We start from the raw sequence: 20,334 nt of genomic DNA on the forward strand, positions 1-20,334 counted from the left end.
ACTTTGAAAGTGTTTAAAAAAATTCAATAGGTTTTGTACTTTCACAGTACCAAAAGCAAGAGCATTTTCATGTAGATTTACCTAAGCTTAAATTTTAACTGTTCTTTTAAACCAGCTCTTCATTTGCATTTTAATTGGTGGATTTTTTTCCTGTTTGATTATAACACTAGAGATTTATGACCTTTATTATTTGGAATAGTCTTAAAAACTGGATATATGCTACTTCAGTACTGTAGCAACTGGTGTAACAGCTACTGTAAATACTTACCTAAAAACTGAAGAATGTATCTATTCAAAAGCTACTGAGTTTTTACTTGCCAGTCTTGAGAAACAGATGCCAGACAGAAAATAAAAAGATATCAATATACCTCTTCTGTAGAATAAAAACTAGGAGATTTCTCTTCTACTGCAGTTTTCAGAGGGATTCTACTGCTTGCAGATGTTTTAATGACATAAAGAGTGCCTGGCTGTGAACGAATATTTTGCCTACATTTCTTTTTAATTCTCATTTCCTGCAGATCTCTGGCACAGCGGAGATTTGTCACCATCCTGGCCATAGCTGCAAATAAAAAGAAACAACCCCAAAACATCAAAACCTTTTAAAAGCATAATCAAATAAAGATACACAGTCACACTGTAGCAGATTCAGAGCAGAATTTTTTCTATGCCACTCTGCAGATTTTTAGAAACTGCAAGTCTAAATATTAAAAGTTTAATGCATTTAGAAAGCAGTGTTTACTGGAGGCATTTGAATATCTATATAAAACAAATTACATATCCATATTAATTTCATGTAAGTCCCTGAACTAAACTTCCATCCACATACTTTTCTCATATGAAGACTGAACTCAGTCTTCATAGAAAACTCCAACTGGAATGAAATTAGTTGATGACCACAGAAACCATAATCCTGAAATTTTAGCCTGTTACTGCAGGATCTAATTCTGCCAGTGTTCATATACCTGTTCAAATATACACAAGTCCTTCTGAAAAAAATCCAGATTATGTGACTGTAAATTACAGAAGTAATCAGAAGAACCAGAGCATTCAGGAGAGCTTAGAAGGCATAAGCCCACATTCTTAGGTCAAACAGTTGAGCATTCTAAGTCTGCCTCTTTGAAAATGACACAATCAACCATTTATATGGCTAAGTCTACATTTTAATTAGAGGACAGAAGGAAAATAAGCTTCTGTAAAAGCAAATTAAGTATAGCAAGGCTAATCTAAGGTTCCTAGATTATTTTATCTATGAGGTATATAAGAAAAATCTAATATCAAATGAAACATAAGTTATCTTGTTTCTAAGCACTGTGTGAAATATCTTCCTTCTTCTCAATTAACTTTGGAGATAAGCAGGATATGCACTTTTAGGAGTGCAATATAAAATATTATGAAAGTAGTAATTTCCTAATTTTCCTGCCAAAATACAAAAAGCCTTAAAAAGAAGCTTCTTTTTATTAAAAAAGTCTGCAAATTATGCAAAAAAGCCTACAGAATCTATAGAATCAACTCTGACAATTAGTATTCACAGTAATTGAGTAAAATCTGAAAATACCTAAATTGCCATTTTCTAGGTCTGTGTCTGCTGCATGCTGGATACAAGGCTGCTGATCTTGAGGGTCAGCAGTATTTTGTTCAGTTCTGATCTGATTTAGTTCCATCTCTTTGGTCATACTTTTGCTGATGGGTGAGTCACATCTGCTGCTGCCGCCTTGTTCGCGTGTAGCAAATGTCAGCTTGGTTTTGAAGGGTGGAATAAAAGTTTTAGCAGCTTTGCCAGATTTGTACAAACTTCTTGTTTCTTCACTCTCTTTTGCTGAGGCCTTACAGGGAGTGGAAACCCCTGCAGCACTGTCTGAAGAGTGCCTGAGAGCACAGTGCTGAAAAATGGCAGGTTTAGATTGGAATCCTCTGAAGTCTTGATCTGGCAGGGTAAGGGTAGGATTCTTGACTTCTTGTCGTTCTTTAGCTGACCTACAGAAATGAAAACATTTAAGCATACAGGTTTCATCTTCATGACAAAAATCTTTGTCAGGAGTTTTGTATTCTTAATTTAGTAATACAAATTTCAATTCTGTATCAATAAAAAGACAAAATATCAGTCTTTGATATTTAAAAAACCAGAATACTTAACTTCTATCTATTGAGAAAAGACACAGTGTAATAGGGTATAGTTTGTTTAGCATCTCACTGGTCTACTGCAGCAGCATGTGTTATATGGTAACTTAATATTCATTTTGTCATAAAACGATTAGCCTTTTACAAAGTTAGGTAGTAAATTATTACTGTATATTTTTAGACAGTTGCAAAGAAGAACACTAAAATTTCTCACCCAAAAGGCTGACAAGTTATGGGTTTTAAAGGCACATGATACATAAATTTTCTTCTGTCTTTGAAAATGCCTGTAACATAATTAGAAAAAGTAAATGTTTGAAATGGCACATTACATAGATAGATAGAAATCTACAGCACATGCTTTATATATATTAATGAAAATTAATAGAAATAATTAATTAATAGAGGTCTTCAGAGTGGATTTAAACAGCTTTATTCTTTCCTGCCCCCAAAAACGTTTTTTTAAACATCTTCCTGGAGAGATCTAAGGGATAAGTGCTCACAGTGCTGAGCTCTCAAGAGTTTGTGTCTGTGAGCCAGCAAGATATTGAAAGGGAAATATTTGTCATATTAACTCCAGGTAGGCTCACTGCTCCATTTAGAACTCTTTCAGCAACTTTTATTCTTTTATTTGACAATACAACAAAAAAAGGTACATTTGCACAAATTCCTCTTTCCATTATTGAAGGACATGCTTGTCTTGGAATTATCAATGTAACTAAATCATATCTGCTTGGAATGTAAACCCATTTGTGCTATGCCCTTAGGCTGCAAAGAGGAAGTTTCATATGACAAGTAATTGTATAGTAACTATATTGCCAGTAAGTATCTACACAAAGTTAATTAATAAAATATATTCTGTAGAATAATCACTAAAATGCATTCTTCCTATTGAAACTAGAATTTGTGAGATTTAGGATTTGTGAGAGAGCAGGTAAATTCCTCCTGAAATGGAAATTAATTCAGGGTTCTTGCAGAAGGAATATATTTAGAGTCTATGCAATAAGGCAAATCATTAATCACGTGATTTCAAGTCTGCAGAGACATGAACACAGCAGCTTTCCTGAATTTCCATGACTACATTGATAAATGCAGTAGTTAAGCAAACTTATTATATGTTAGGTTATTGGAAATTGACGAATTCTCAAGATAACAACTGACACTGGATTACTGCTTAGAACATGAGATGACTAAAATTACCATCAGGGGTGCTTTTTGAAGCTTTCAAAGACCTGGGGGAATTCTTTGTTCTGTTAAATTCAAGCAGAAGCTGCCTCTTAATTGGAGGTTCGCCTAGAATAAAAACACCAGTTTTGAAAGTGATATGCTTTTCAAGTTGTTTCTTATCAATCAGGACAACATAACTGTAATTTCTAAATAAAACACTGAAGTCAGAGCAAGCAGAATTAGCAAGTTTTCAGGTCACATGTCATAAATGGCCTTTTCAAACACAGAGCCACCTCACTTACAAATTGCAGAAGTTTCTCCTGCACAGAATGACTGCATATTGTGTTACCAAGAGTGACAACAAAACCCCATATAATGAAGTCTGTTATTAAACTTTTGTGACCAGTAATTCTTCTCCACCCAAAATTAAGTCTGTAAGTCTCAAGTTGCCAAACACACAGTTTGCCTCAGAAAGTGCATCCCAGTGCACTCCGGCAGCACAGCTCCCACAGTGCACTTTACCTGCATCTCTCTTTGAGTTACTTTTCAGTAACTCAAGAGTCACTCCTTCGAAGAGTACCTCATCTTTTAGAGAAGCTGTAACCAAGGTCAGGATTCAGCTGTGGCACAGCTATTTCAAGCTGGATTGGTAAGAGTCCTTCCCTGGCTTTTGCCACCTACCCAAACTTTCCAGTGCTAGCCTGCTGACCTTTGCACCTGAACCTGTGCATCCAGGCAGGGACTCTGCTGCAATCTCCCCTTCCACAAGGTTTCAGCTAGCCCAGCTCCCTGAACTGGTCTATGTGTCTGTGCAAGCATCACTTTCAGAAGCAAGAAACTGCTCTTAGACCAACAACTATTTTTCATATCAGACTAGCAGTCTTGATACAAGCAAAACATTGTCCTCACCTACAATGCACGAAACAGTGAAAATGAAAATACGGCTACTCATTTTTCAATGAAAAAACACTAGATTTGTATAGAAGGGAAAAAAAAAGAACAAAGTGCTCAGAGAGAAAAGGAGCAGCAGCTTTCTTCTGTAAGTTTAAAACAGCAAACCTGTACAACTTCAAAATTACTGATCACAAATTTAGCTTCTACTGTGCATATTTAAGCCTGGAAAGAGTGGATGAACCACCCTGCAGCAAGAAGAGTTTTTGTCATTGACACCTAAAGAAAGAACTTGAATGTTTCTGTGAGCTAAAAACCAATAAGACATGCAAAAAACCATCCAAAAGCCTAACCTAATCCACTGTGCAGAAATATGGAGTTGAGCATACCTAAGATAAAACACCTACCAAGTGAGTTGATTTCTTCAAAGTGCCTCTTCCCAAAGGTTTTATTTTGGAAGTTTTTATCTGGTCTGCCACTGAAGGTCTGCGCAGCATTAATTTGTACTCCAGAACTGGAAAAACTGTCTTCCATAAAAGCTCTTGCACTTTCTACAGCCTCTACTTCCAAGTAATTTTTTGGACTTTGGAGAAGATTAGAATTAATTTCTGCTTTAGCAGCAGCACTGCATGAAATTGCTTCAGACTCCGGTTTTGACTGCAGATTCAGCTGCCCTTTTCCAGAAGACTCAGTTTTCTCTTGCTGAAAGTTACTTTTAAATGATACTAACTGCTTGTTTTTCTGATTGTATGGTGTGTGCTCAGGCATTTTGACATGGTGAGTGCTTGGAAAATACTTTATTTCCTGAGGGCAGATGCTTTTAAAGTCAGAGTCTTGATTGCAGCTTTTTTCAGTTTTGAATTCTGAGATCACTTTATCTGTTAAAGATTTTATACGTTGACCACTGTCTTTAATTGAAATAAGCTGATCTGTAGTACAAAGCCCACTGCTCAAAAAGTAATCAGATTCTTCAAAAATTGCCTTTGCTTTTTGATAGGCATCTTTAGAAACTTTTACCTGCTTTCCACTAGCAGTACTGAAGCCAAAAGCAGAATCTGAAAACAATTCAGGGCTGGTATTTTCTTCCCCTTTTGATGACACTACCTGCATTTTCCTAGGAAGTACTTCAGTGTGCATTTTAGACTTTTCAACATCGTCCTCAACTAAAAATGCTTCTTGTACATGTGGTGAATGATTACCTTCCATTTCAGAAAAGAGCTGTTTAGCTTTCCTGAGTGACTCTTCTGAAAGCTGTACAGGCTTTCCACTTGCTGTACTAAAAAATCCAAAATTGCTTGTAGAAGCATCTGATGGCTTTATCTGCTTATTTGGAACAAAGTGCCCTAAAAGCTTAAGATTCTGCTCAAAGGATTGCTTCTGAGAATTTGAAGCAGACTGTGCATCTGCAGATGTGTTTCTTTCTTGGTGACTGTCTTCATCAGTACTTGCATTTACTTCAATAAATTGGGATGTGGCTGAATTAACCTCTTCACTTGTAGCATTGAAAAAATTAGCAGAATTAGGACACTCAGTGTGAAGGACTACAGATGAATTTCTAGCAATTTCTGTTTGATTCCTTCTTGAGTTAGGCTCAATTTCATATTTTACAGCCTCACTGCAGTCTTGAAACATTTGTCTGACACTTGCTAATGCACTTTCTGAAACAGACACAGCTTTCCCTTTTGCTGTGCTAAACACAGTTTGTTTCAGATCATCCCTTTGCTTTTCAACCTTAAGTGTTGTTTCTTCTAACCTGTTAAAATTCGTTTCCTGTTCAAGAAGACTGACTAGTGGCTGGTTTTGGCAAGCACTGGCTATGGTGTCTGTGAAGCAATTTTTATCAGCAGCAGGTTCATTTATATGGTTTAAGTCAAATTCCTTACTGTCACCATTCATGTAAGAGCAGCTACCTTTTGAATCTAGAAGGACTGATTCATCAGCTTTATTGTTGCTCTCCTCAACAAATAAAATATTTTTTGTATCTTCAGGCACACAGTTGTCTTCAAGGTCATGTGGTACCTGTATTAAATGCAGAGATGCAGCAGAGTCCACAGGAAAATCATCTGTGTTTCCTGAACCATCCCTCTTTCTTGGTGAGCAGTCCACCTTTTTCTCTGCAAGGAATTTTCCATCTTCAGACAAATGAGTTCTACTTAGAGCATCACTCTTCTGTCCTTTAAGGGATTCCAATTCTGACTTTCCAGGTCTGACATCAGCTTGCTTATGCACATGTGTAGTTACCAAACTCCCTTCACAAGTTTCATCTAGATCAACAAATGTATCTACTTTAGTAGGATCAAGAATTGCAGCATGTTTAATAGGACTGCTCTCTATTGCCTGATTAAACTGATCTCCAAGCTCTTCAGCAACAAGCTTTTCATTAAAATTGAGTTTTTCTGAGTCACACTGAGCAATGCTTTCAATACATAAATTGCAGTCTTTAACACAGTTCTTGCCACATTTCCTTTTCTTGATGAGATTCTCAAAATTGCCATTATTTTCCTTTCCTACATCAACATCTGCAAAAAACTGTTCTGCTTTAGCCAAAAATCCATCAGCAATTGCTATTTTCTTGCCACTGGCAGTATGAAAACCAGTCAGATAACTCCCTTCCACTTCATTTTCCCCCATGTTTACCTCTTGTTCAAGAGGTATTTGATAATGATGGTAAGAACCTATTCTTATTCTGCTTTCATCCACTGACAAGTCCTTATCATGAGTGGTGTCTTCTGGCATATTTTCACAATTTGTTTTTTCTTTATCAGAGCTCTCCAAAACATTTACATCTCCTTCTCCGCACTGTACACTGAACAAGGGCAGAGAATGATCCAAAGCTGCATCAGGAATGGACATATCACCACCAGGAGCCTGAGGCTTTGGTGACAAACATTCATCTTCCTTTCTGTCCTCTCCTTTCTGCTTAGGAGACTGGTTTTCCATCTCGTATGACGTATTTAAACTGTGTTCTTCTGCAGTCATAATAGCATCTTCTAGACATGTTACACCCAATGTGTGGTCTTGCAAATTGCCTTCATCATCTCCTAGATTTAAAATTTGTTTGGAAGTCTTATAATTCTGCTTATGATTTTTAGTGGATAATAGGCTGTCGATATTGTTAATACTACTGAAGCTAACATTTTCAGTATTATTTGCTGATATTTTTGCCTGGTTTTCCATATTTTCCTTGAATGCTGTACTAGTATTTTCCTCATTTTTATTCTGTATATGGTAGGAAACAGAACCTGTGTAGGAAACAGCATTAATGCTTTTGAAATCTGAAACATGAACAGTTTTTTCCTTGCTTTCTTTTGTCAAGTATCTGGAAAAATTACTGTTAGAAGACATAGATCCATTTGAATTGTGACATCTAGTACCAGTTTCAGAAGATTTGATCAAATAGTTATCATCATCCAAGTCTCTGAAGAGTTCTGCAGACCTACTCAAAGCTGCTTTTGAAATATTTATTTTTTTACCTCCAGCTGAAGTAAAGCCAATGAAATTAGAAAAGCTGTTCTGCTTAGCTATGGGAAAGCTCTCATCAGATCTTCTACTTTCATTTATGTCTGAGTTAGTAAAAGTAACCTTTTTATCATTTTCATGGAAAAACAGTGCATTTTCATTTTCATTTTCCACCAATTCAGTGTTTTCATTTGTGTCTTCCTCCTGAGTACAATACTTGTAATTTTTTACTTGATTTTCTGATTTAAAAGTGCTACAAACCACCACATCTTTCCTTTTTTCAGAAGTATTTTCTACATTCTTTGTTCCATTTGTTTCTACACTTCCTAATTGTTGCAAGCCATGACTTTGTATTGTATTGCTTTGCTTTCTAAACTGTGTAAATTCAAACTGACTACCTGTTTCTTCCAAGATACTGGAAAGTTCAGCAATTTCAGCTTCTTGGCTTGCTGTCAAGGTTTGATTTTCTTCTTGCACGGCTTGTGGAGTTCTACGAAAGCTTTTACACAAGCCAGCTTTATGTGGAGTAAACTGTGTATGCCTGGGCTCAAAAAAACTTGCCTGTGAATCTGAAGAATCAGATAAATTACTGCCCAGCTTGCCTTTTGGATCTGAGAATAACATACTTTCCTTTTTAACTTGATGTGAAAAGTTTCTGACTCTTTCCATGGAAGAAGTTTCAAAGCATTCATTTTCAATATCCTTGAACAGCATTCTGCCTTTTGCTATACTGGCTTCAGAGAATTTAATCTGTTTGTTGGAAGCAGTCTGAAAGCCACTGAAGCCCAGATTCAAACTGCATGCATTACGAGTCACTGATGATTCCCCTTTGCACTTTAGGTTCTTGTTTGGCATTTTGCTGGAATACATATGTGCTCCTTGTTTATCTTCTGTAGAAATGACTTCATTTAAAGAATTATTATCTACACAATCTAATAATTCTTTAGAAATGTCTACAGCTACATTACTGAATGCAGCTGCTTGAGGGCTTTTGCTGTTTTCAGCTGGCTTTGGGTCTTCATTGTTGGCTACATCCTCTGAAAAGGCAGGTGCATCTGTTTTCTCCCCTTGTTTTAATACACTACTGTCATTTTCTGAGCAGTTTATTCCCAAGGGTCTGTGTACTTCTCTACAGTCAACTCCTGACCTCTGGTCTGTAGCATGCTTTTTATTGGGTGATAATTTATTGCAACAGTCACTACTGACTCCAGTTGTGCCAAAGTTGATCTGACACAATGTATTACGGGAACTGCTGTCTGTCACAGATGTAGAGTCACCGTGAATATCAACCAAGACTTCCTTGTCCCTGTGAGAAGACCCAAATTCTTTCAGGCTCTGAGGTACAGCAGCTCCATTGTTCACCTTAGCACTCATGTCCTTATCTTCTTCACCCTTTCCTAAAGCACAGCTTTTAGGGAGAAATCTGGAATGCTTTCTTGCCATTAAGCATGCTGAAGTCAGAACTTTACATTTTATATTTGAAACAATCTCATTATTTAAAGGATTTTTTGGGTCTTCTTTCAGTGTATTAGATACTTCTAAGCATTTTATTGATGCAGCAGGTTGATCTTCTCTTGCATTTTCCCCCAAGTCTCTCAGGTCTTGTTGTTTCAGCCTGTCACGGAAGGAATTATGGGATGAGTTATCCATTATATCAATTTTTAAAGGAGAAGTGCTGAAGTTCTTTGTCCTCGTATTTGATTCCAAATGCTTCCTCTCAGCAGGAAGAAAGTGGTCTACAAGACAAGACATTAGAGAGAAAAATTTGAATAAATTTATTCAAACAAATGCAGATTCAGATTTTCATAAAATTTTGGCTGATTAGATAATTTTTACACAAGCTTAACAGCAGACGCCAGAGTATCACTTTTGTTTTCAAATGCAAACGCCTTGACAAGGCTGGAGGTCTAACTTAACTTAATTGTATTCTGACAGCCAGAAACAAAGAGATTTGGCTGCAGTTAATGCTACCAGGTCAAAAACAATAAATAAATTTTTAGTTGTAATGAAATTTCAAAAGATGGGCTTCAACTCCTTGTGTCTCAACATAAGGAATTTTTCAAATTTAAAGTATTTCAACTCCTAATATAAAGGAATTCTTCTAGCAAGAACAACAGCTTCTAAAAATAGCATATGCTTGCTTCCACTATATTGTTTTTTAAAATATTTTGTGCTTTTGGAAGAAACAGATGTACAGTCTTAAAGCACCTAATTCTAGAAAAATAACTATACAACTTTAACGTTCTTTATGATCGCTTAGAAGTTACAAACTTAGACAAAATGGCCCTTGACATTACGGATGTAACAGCACCATTGACAAAGGTAACTAAGCTTGTCAATTACAATAATGGCTCAGGGTGGAAGTTTCTATTCCAGAAACTAATCTGTTAGGAAAAAAGTTATCACAAGATTACTTGAAAATGATGCTATCCTTATCACTGTATAACAGACCTATCCCATACGTTGATTCCCAACTGCCCAGCTACTTTTCCACAAACACAAGATTTTACATAATTTTATCTGAAACATTTACATGAAAGGCTTATAATAAATAATGAATCCTCCACAAATGATGAAAAGCTTAATAATATACCTTGCTCAACATCACTGGCCACCAGACAGCCTCTAAATTCGTATGAATGAGATTCCAAATGTGGCAATGCAGTATGAATAGGTAATTCTGAGGTTACTTCTTTTTGTATTTTTTCTTCTTGATACAGTAAAGTATTATTTAGTCTATAAATAAATTTCTTGGATCTCTTTCTCAGACTGGGTAACATCTTCAGGTTTTTAAAACCAGACTTTGTAAGAGTATTTTCACTATTTATTAAATGTAGGTCATCACAGTTATCTGGAGATTTGGCACTACACACAAGTGGGTGAGACAGAACATCAGTTACGACAGATTTAGAAGTTGCTGTTAAATGCATGGAAAACTTGTCATTGTAGACTACAGAACACTCTGTGACATTTGCATGTTCATTTAAAAAAGAATTACAGTTTAAGAAGCTCATTTTGGAAACCTCAGCTGCACATCCTTTTACTAACTCTGGATCTTGAACACTCAGTGACACAGATTTTACTGGAGTTATTTCTGATGTTGGGTTGTTTTCAGTGTTTTTCATTTCACAGCATTTTTCTGACAAATCCACACTCGACAGCTTTTGTGCTTTTATCAAGCCTGAAGAGTTCAGTAAAGATGCTTCCACAGCAACATCCTTGGCCATTAGTAATGACTTTTCTTCTAAATTTCCCTCCCTACGTAAGTCGGAGGGTGGAGAGCTACATACAGACATCTCCAGGTGAGTTTCGTCAAGACCAGATAAGTTCAGCTGAGACCACTGGCTTGATGGAGAGTGCACACCTTCTTTCACAGGCCTCTCATTCTCAAAGGACTCGTGTGTTCTACAATCATGCACATCTCCTGCCTTCCTAAGAGACTCCAATTCTTTTTCATGTTCTATTAAACAGCCATCTTTACCATCTCCTGTATCTTCACTGGTGTTTTGGAGTAAAGAACCATCCACTCGAGTACAGTGGCTGTTTTCAGTCCAGCTATTTGTTTTGACTTCCTGTGAAACGCCATTCTTTCTTCCATTAGGCTGCTGAGAGGGAACATCCCTCTTTTCTTGTGTTTTATCTGGATTTATCTCGTATTTCTCTACTGCATCCAGAGCATGTGGCATCAGCAGAAGAGTTCCACTGGACTCAGCTGGCATGGTGAGTGTGTCCTCAAAGCTATCCATCTCACCCAGTAAGCCATCTAACACCTCCGACTCTAGAGTTTAGAGAAGATGGAGAGAGGAAAAGAAGTAAGAAAATAAGCATAAGGAAATAACTTGGGAACAGTACTGGTAAACAGAGCTTTCAATTTTATAGTCATTACCTTTACTCAGGAGTGAGTTGGTAAAGAAAAATGTTAGAGGAAACAGGAGACAAAGGAAATACATGTAAATGCCCTGGCCTCCTAAGCTCTGTGGTGGCTGTGGCTGCCAAGATGAAACCTGGCTGTCTCAAAAGAGTATTTTTTCCCACCTACAGACAGAGAATGAGTAGTAAACTTGAGAAGATAAATATATTGATTTTTTTCTTCCAAAATTTATACCAGATGATAGGTACCAGACACGTTAAGAAGCTGCCTATTTTTATCTATAATGGCAGGTAAAGAAACTGTTATATAAATTAATTATTAATTTATATCTTCAGGCACACAGTTGTATCTTCAATTAATTATTATTAATTATTAAATTGTCTTCTACTATTAATTATTAAATTGTCTTCTACTATGATATGAAATAGTACAGTATCTAAAAACACTTAGAAATATTCTCAGTCTTTTAACTGATTAGGAAACTTTTAAGTAGTTCCATGATTGGCATAAATATTAGAAAAATAATGAGAATTTTTGTTTGTGTTTAGAAATAACATGCAATAGGGGAAAAATAATCCAACCTCTACTATTGTATAGTTGTATAGTTATTTTCTGTAGAGCTTACACATGCCAAAAAAAATATTACCTTCTCAAATGTATCAAATGAGACCCACTTATCAAAACATTCCACATTCAAAACCAGGTTTCATTTACAGAATGCTTTTTAAGCCTTCTTCATATCATAGAAATCATAATAAAGTACCTAGAAAACAGTCCTCTGTTTTCCTTAGGCCCATAACCAATAGCTTAACTTTTTCCATTAGCTTTTTTTAGGTATAATTTTTTTAGCTTACGACTCTATAACTTTCCCTACTAGAACTTTTAAATAGTGTAATATCCAAAAGATTTTCCATTTGGAAGTCCATAGATTTCCCAGTACTTGGTCACACACAACCAATTATTTGCAATACATCCACTATAGGTTCATGCTGATGTTGTAGGCATAGAAAGTTACTCATTCTCTTTACTTTCTATTTTTTGCCTGAGTGGTAAATGAGATCTCAAAAAGAAGAAACTGTAACACTACTGATTGAGCATACAGGTAGGTCATTTTCCTTCACTAAAATAGTGAGGAAACTAAAGTGGGTTCCTCTGAAGCAACTTCTTCCATATCCTTTCATCCTGTGATAACTTGTCAGTACAGCTTTCTACATAGACACAGCTTATTTGTTTTTACTTAAACAAGAGACATTACTTTTTAAGATTAAAGAAAACAAGGACTAACTGAAAGACTGTACAGATACTGTATGTACACTGAATAATCTCATGCCAGGGAAAAACAAAAATCAGGGAAATCAATTCTGACTTTTAAACTTACTGGAGTTTAGATATTATTTGATGATTTGATATATTATGATCTTATTTTCTTTAACTGAAACAGAACGTATCCTTAATAAAACTTATTGTACTTTATGACACTATTCCAGAGAAAACCAACATCTGAAAGCTACAAACATGGAGCTGTCCCTTTTATACATGGCATCTTCAAATGCCAAATTATCAAAAAGGGAAGACATAGGGAAAGGAAAACACTTGCAAGTTATTTTGAACTCTAAGACAAGTGGTCTTCTTCTCCCTCTTATTTTTCTCAGATATTAACTGATCTTCTCTACTGTAGTATGCAATATAATAGAACCTACTTCAACACAGACCAAGATCAATTAATTTGTGCTTAATTTCTAAAAGTATTTTGTTAATTACAGATTATTTGAATACATTTACTACCAAACACATTCTTTTCAGCACATTTGAACCTACAGCATAAAAACCGTTTGTAGGGTCACATTTGAACCTACAGCATCACTCTCTAAGTCCTAATGCTTCCTCATGCTAGCATTCTCAGGTCTCCTTATCAAATTCTAAGCTGATTTTTTCACAACACTTACATGTAGCATCAAATCTTATTTTTAGGGCAGGCCATTCAATTCAGACAAGGATATAAGGATAAGGATATACTGTCCTGTCTAGCCAGCGTGAATCCCTTTTACACCCATGCATCCTGAACAAATTTCTGGTAATAATCATCCCTTCTGCCATAATTTCTCAACTAAAATCAAAAAACCTCCCACTGGAATTTAAACTTTCACTTGTTCACTAACATGATCCAAAAACAGAATAAAAATATTTTTCCCTTGTCTTGTGTATTTTCTGCATTCATTTGAAGAAATCCAAAACATTTTTTTTCCAAAATAATTTGTCACATTTTGAACTACCTATTTCGAACAGGTGAAATAAATGAAGAAAGATCAAAAACAAGATTAGAAAACAAGCTCACTACAGAATAGTGAGTGCTGGGATGAAACTTCATGATAAAGTTAAGCCTGTTCAATAACTAGAAGCAGTAGTCTTGCTCCCCCTTGAGCCTGTACCATTTTTCTGTCTCAGCTCTCCCAGTCTCACCTCTCCAGCTGCAGTGAACACACTTCACAGTACAAAACTGATTGTTGTCCAGTGGCACCATAACCTGACATTCATGGCTTAACCAGGACACTGATGTAACTTACTGACTCAACAGACACTCCCCTTTTTAAGGCTAGATTAATTTCACAAAATAGAATCAATTTAGGGACTCAGAGTACACAGCTGTCAGAACAACCCAGCCATAAGAACAGCCCAAAACACAGAATGTACTTTTATCCTCAGTCTTGCTTCACTGGATACTTATTAGATAAAGCATCGATGCATACCCAAATCTTTGATGTCATCTTCAGCATTTAGCTTTACTGTCTCTGGTACAGACAGCATACTTGCATCACTTATCCCAGGACATTTATCATGCTTGGATTAATTTCACAAAATAGAATCAATTCTATTTTGTACACAGCTGTACAGAACAAACCAGCCATAAGAACAGCCCAAAACACAGAATGTACTTTTATCCTCAGTCTTGCTTCACTGGATACTTATTAGATAAAGCATCGATGCATACCCAAATCTTTGATGTCATCTTCAGCATTTAGCTTTACTGTCTCTGGTACAGACAGCATACTTGCATCACTTATCCCAGGACATTTATCATGCTTGGAAAAATAGTTGTGCAAAATCTGTAAACCAAAGACAAAAGCTGTCATGTTATGTACCAGTAAGTGTCACTTTAATAGTCAAGGACAGAACTCTAAACATTTACTGCAGCACCTGACGCCATCTCTTAAAATGAAATGTAACATTTTCACAGGTACACGTGAAAAACAAACAAGCAGATAATCCCCATTTTTGATGCAAATCAGGTTCCATCTTAAAGTCACCTTCAGGGCAGTGAATGGGTTCAGCAGTTTACTGTAATCTTCTCAAAAAGGGAATAAAAGAGATATGAGGAAGGACAAGGACATTTTGCCTATTTTCACTTGTAACGGTTTGTTAACTGTGAAGTTTCAGGTTGTTAAGGGTAAAACTTAAATCTGGAATTTAATCCTTTTAGTGCCATCCTTGGTTTTCAGTCTCAATAATCATTCAGCTTTCATAGACACAGTGTCAAATTCCAATTATGCAAGAAATTTCCCTACCAGTATCAAAGGACTGAAATTAATACTCAATTTCAACTCTTTATTGAAGAGGTTGAGAGCAACAAGTTATGCCCAAAGAATAACTTTTAAAAATCTGATGGAAGTGGGAAAAACCAGACAAATCAATCTTCAAATAAGTAATATAATTCCTAGATTTGATTCCTCTCTGAATAATACTGAAGCCAAGTGGTTTGGGGGGTTGGGGTTGCTTTGTTTTTTGTTAATAAGCACAGCAAAAAATATTCCTCAGAGAGGGTTATTTGTGAGAACACATTCTACAACTATGTATTGCAAATTTAGTCATGTGAGGAGTAACTCTTTTAAAAACAGTCACATAGGAGAGCTTAAAATGAAAACGACACAATTTTTTATTCTTGGCTCAAGAAATGTAAACATATAACCAAATAGCTTAACTGAAATTGAAGAACAACATAGCTCTTAAAACTACTTACTGTATCAGCCCTTCCATCCTGTCGCTTTGCTTCAGAAATAGAATCATTCTCTCTAGCTTTAGAAGGAGACAGACAAGTCAATTTATTTTCTCCTGAGTGATCTGCTGAGTGTGTTCAAATACAGCTGTGTTTTGGGAGGATTTTCATTGGATTATTTTAAATTCCACTCAAATCTGTAAATAAACTACTAAAAACTAAAAGTTCTAATTGAAAAGTCATACAGATGAGGATGAAGGACAGTGTACAAAGGCACTTTTGTAACAGCACAAACCACCACAAATCACAGGTTATGATTTCTGCTATGTTTCCAGTTACCACCTAGAAAGAGCACTGCCATTCCCCTTTCAAGCAGTTATTCAAGGCACTATTTCCCATTTTCTTCTGTCCAAAGATCTGGATGAGATCTTCAAGCCTTTCAGGAATTTGGGGTTTTTTTCCCACTTCCTCCCAAAACAGCAGTACTATCTTCACTTTTGTTACAAAAGGAGAAAGTGAACCCTATTTTTAAAATGCCTGAAGAGCGTATATTAAAATGCTTCACAGACACAACATCTAGGTTCTGTGTAGCAGCCCTTTCTTTCCACAGGTGTCAGAAGGCAAAGAGTATAATATCACTATTATAAAATACTAGGCTTATCCAAGACATGGGAGAATGAGAGCTCAAACCACAGCTCATCTCCCAGAACATCATCATTAAGGTATGGATACTTCCCCCAGCCCTTCTTTTCAGCTCACACCTTTCTGGACCAAAGAACACCAAAATGGCACAGCTCAATAGCCTTGACCATCCCCTAAATCCCAAAAGAAATTCCCAGTCCTAGGACTCATTCTTAATATGCTTTATATGCTCTATACAGCGGTAGTTTAACAACATGAAAAAGAGCAATATCAGAAGCTAAGGAAACACATCCAGGTCTTCCCATTTCCTCATGAATTTTCATCAACAAATCATACAGTCAAACTTCACATTGCTTATCATATGCTAATGAAATCTCACTTTCACCAACACCTTAGGTCGAGGCTTGATGTTTATCATTACTGTTAGCTACCACTGAAGCAATTATCACCCACTCGTTCTCATTCACAGCTCTGCTGACACAGCTGTTTATGCAGCTGTGCAGTAAATGAGCTCCAGGAATTGCCCCGTCCAAACAACCCAGGAAATATGAGCCCAGGAGCTCGGGTATAAATTGGAGGAGTATCCCAGTCCATGTCATTGGATTGATCACGATGGCAGGCACAGTGAGAATGGTTAAAATGCTGAACACAACACTGCTGCTGGGAGGTTAACTCAGCAGGCCACCTTCTTACACTTTATAAACAAACCCATTTAACTGAGCCCAACAGCTCCTAGCGATGTGATAGGGCAAAGCAAACATATCTAATCCTCTCTGTATGCTTTGCTATGTTATTTCTAAATTTACATTCTCTAACCCCTCAGACAAAGGAAAACTTCTGAAAAGTTTCCTGTGTAGGGCTGCATTATCTAAAGGCACCCACCAAAAATCACTGTAAGAATTCTGTCTTTTTTTAGTTAAAAAACCAAAGAGCTCATACTGAGTAAACTTCCAGCATCAAAACTGGAAGTTTTAAACCCTTAGCAATTGCTCATTTTTAGAAATACCTATTATCACAGTTTCACCAAGGGTAGGAGGTGTGGCTAAAGAACTTGACCAGGACATATCTGGATCCACTTCTGCTCCCAGACTTTCAGAAATACATTTTGGAGTTCTGACCTAGAAATACATTTAACAATCATATATATAATTTCTATGCCAAATTCTACATGTACAACTCAGGAAAAGGAAACAAAATGCATTAATAAAATCAGTACCTCTGAAAGTTTTGGTGTGCAAAACAAGCTTCCATATGGACCTGAAAAACATTATGTAGAAGGGACATGAAACAGCAACTAAAAATTGCAGATTTTTATCTAGATATAAAATATTTTGTAGAACCAAAAAGTGAAGATACAAACCAGGGATATTATTTCTCTGAGGTGTTCTGTAAGTATTCCTTAAAATAGCTGGACTGCAAAAGAAAATTAAAGCCATAATATTAATGTAGTGTCTCAATTTCTTAAAATAATTGAATATTTCAAACATTACATATATTACCATCTCCATTATTTCTTTTCTTTGCACCATGGTTAATCCCTGACTAGATGAAACATAGATTCCTCCTAACCATCAGTCAACATTTTAAACGTTACCATAAGTCTCCTATAAACTGTAAAATATTTCTTTCAGGAAATATTTTAATTTTCAGTGATGATTTGTCTGACAAGTAATAAATGCCATTGTAACCACGCATGTTATAATAGGCTGTATGAAACTAGGGAAATTGGCTTAACTGACTGCAATTAAATAATTAGTTTAACTCTTCCTATAACCAACACAAGTACTTTGATAAAATTTATCTGAAATACAGACATTAAGTCTATAAAATTCAAGACTATTATTAAAAAAAATCTCAGTAAATATTACAAATAGATTTACTACTTGAGAAGCACATGATGCATCACTACTATTCTTTCTTTGGATGTTTGGACTTGGAAAGCTGAAATAATATTAAAAAATATTGTATTCCAGCTGTGAAAGAGCAGAAAAATAGAAAGAACAATCACCTGAAAGCAAGGACATTTTCGAATTTAGCTAGTGTTTTATTTTCAATTCACTTTGCAACCTACAAGTATCATAAACATATCAGACATACAAGATTATTCAGTCCTCTTGAAGTTCAACAGTCAAATATGGTGGGTTAAATATTGCTTTCTGCTTAAGGTCCAGCTTATTTTCTATTTGTGTTGACATATTTAGCATACCTAGCAGTGAGACAGTAGTGGAAGGTACCAGGAGGTGAAGCAAGTATTTCATTTTCTTGGTCTATTTTTCTTCTTGTGTTACTTGGGCTTGTCAAATTCTCTCTATCTACAACATAGAATATAATAATCAGCACAACTTTGCAGAACTCCAGGTAACAGTTTCAATTTGAAGTTTAAAGCTAAGCTTTCAAAAAAATCAAACAAAACCAAACCAAAATAATAACAACAACAAAACCCAAAACCAAACAAAAAAACCCCACAACCCAATCCAAATTTCTATTCTAGTATTTTAAATACGTTCAAATTTTATATCCAAACAATGCTAAGCATGTTTCAAATGCACAGCCAAGAAGACCCCTCATTGTGTCGCTTTATTCACTTGCTATTAATCAAGTCATGTATTCCATTCCATTTCAGTTTTAATGTACTGCATTGTGCCTTTCTTGTCATTGCACAAGTCATTCTTAGCAAAAATACAATACATGCAAACACAGGTTTGTGCAGCTTCCCCTCAAATTTACTAAGCCATACACTTATTGATTCAAATAAGCAGCAAAAAGCAAAAATTATTTCCAGAACTGTTGTTGGAGTCACTGTCACTGTCAGCAGTATCTATTTATTTGCAAAGCATCTCTGGGCAAAAGACAATGTTCCCACTAAAGCATCAGAATCCTATGCACAGTAAGACCCTTACATGGACAGTCAATTACTAACAGGAATTTCTACTCTGAAGTTTCCAAACAGCCTTAATTCCAAACAGCCTTAGTATCAGAAATTACACTTTAGTTTGTGCATTTCTCTCTGCTTCTGAGTTCCTGAGTTCATATGCACAGCACAGGTGCATCCTAGTACCATACGAGGTATGAAATCCATCCGCTCCCATCCAGGCTCTTGTTTTCACAAGAGCCATTTGGTTCTAACCAAGAAAACAGAATACTTCAAGCAATCATACATGAACTTTGCACATATGCAGACCAAAACGGTCCATTTTGAAATAAACAATCATAAGGTTCCTTTCTTTGCCATTTATGAAACTGCCAAATGAAATTCCTGAAACCAGGAATTCCCTAGGGACTTAACACTGTAAATACAAATAGCTACACTTAGAAGAAATATGTTCTCAGCAGAAGTTGAGCAGTGAACTTCAGAAAAACAAAGAGAGTTACAGTATTCCATGGAAGTAGTGTTATAAAGTATACTTGAACTGCAGCACAGCTTTAACCCTTCACAGAATTTGCACAGGATCTAAGAACAATTCTGGTAACAAGGGAGTCTTGTGTTTGTCTGTAACCTGGTTAGAAAAGCTTATCAGAAGGACACAGACACAGCAGATGTACCAATCACATACTTCAGGAATGGGGTTAAATACTCTTCCATAGAAGAGATTCTTACAGACAATGTTGCATACATTCTCTATAGAAAAGATTCTTCCTGCTGTCCAAGGAAGAAAGGAGCAGAGTGGCATGTACTCCCATGATGTACGTGGGATTTGGAAATAATGTATGAGAAATACCTCACAAAATTCTTTTTTTTTTTCTTTCCAAATGGAAAAATGTAGGTTTTTCTATAATTTATAATCTTAGTAACTCAAAGACATGGTGCTTCTAAAACTTTTCAAGAAAGGTTAAGGAGTGCCCTACATATTGCCTCACACTTCATCATGATAAAGGATTCTGTCCCTTTAAAAGCTTCAAAACTTCTGCATAAAAAAACTAGACTGCTAAAAAAATTAATTTTGATTTGCAGTCAACAGGTTATACTACGTTCATATTCCCTCATATCAACAGTATTTAGAATGCTTGGACCACAATAGTATCTTTTATACAGGGAATTTTGCTTATATATTACCAGTTTATCACAACCTGAACCCACTATTAAGATTAATTCTGCATTTTCATAGATGATCTTCAGAAGACTATTAAAATAAGCTTTTTAGTCCCACAGTTCCTGCAGTAGCATTATCTATTACATTAATGATCATCAGCTGCAACA

General features: G+C 35.9%; 1 protein-coding gene across 1 annotated transcript in view; it reads right to left on the reverse strand.

Annotated features, from left to right (window-relative positions):
• Nucleotides 1–20,334, reverse strand: part of BRCA2 (BRCA2 DNA repair associated) — a 34,083-nt gene that overhangs the window by 12,773 nt on the left and 976 nt on the right. The window contains exons 3-14 of the mRNA XM_041416111.1: nt 18,343–18,448; nt 17,497–17,549; nt 17,353–17,393; nt 17,143–17,254; nt 15,519–15,574; nt 14,493–14,607; nt 10,226–11,410; nt 4,581–9,368; nt 3,316–3,408; nt 2,333–2,402; nt 1,556–1,974; nt 369–559 (exon numbers count right to left, since the gene is read on the reverse strand). Of these exons, the coding sequence (XP_041272045.1) occupies nt 369–559; nt 1,556–1,974; nt 2,333–2,402; nt 3,316–3,408; nt 4,581–9,368; nt 10,226–11,410; nt 14,493–14,607; nt 15,519–15,574; nt 17,143–17,254; nt 17,353–17,393; nt 17,497–17,549; nt 18,343–18,448 (7,229 nt within the window). The remainder of the gene's footprint in view (nt 1–368; nt 560–1,555; nt 1,975–2,332; nt 2,403–3,315; nt 3,409–4,580; nt 9,369–10,225; nt 11,411–14,492; nt 14,608–15,518; nt 15,575–17,142; nt 17,255–17,352; nt 17,394–17,496; nt 17,550–18,342; nt 18,449–20,334) is intronic.

Source organism: Onychostruthus taczanowskii, unplaced genomic scaffold (genome assembly GCF_017590055.1).
Source record: "Onychostruthus taczanowskii isolate IOZ18803 unplaced genomic scaffold, ASM1759005v1 scaffold50, whole genome shotgun sequence".
NCBI classification, from domain to species: Eukaryota; Metazoa; Chordata; class Aves; order Passeriformes; family Passeridae; genus Onychostruthus; species Onychostruthus taczanowskii.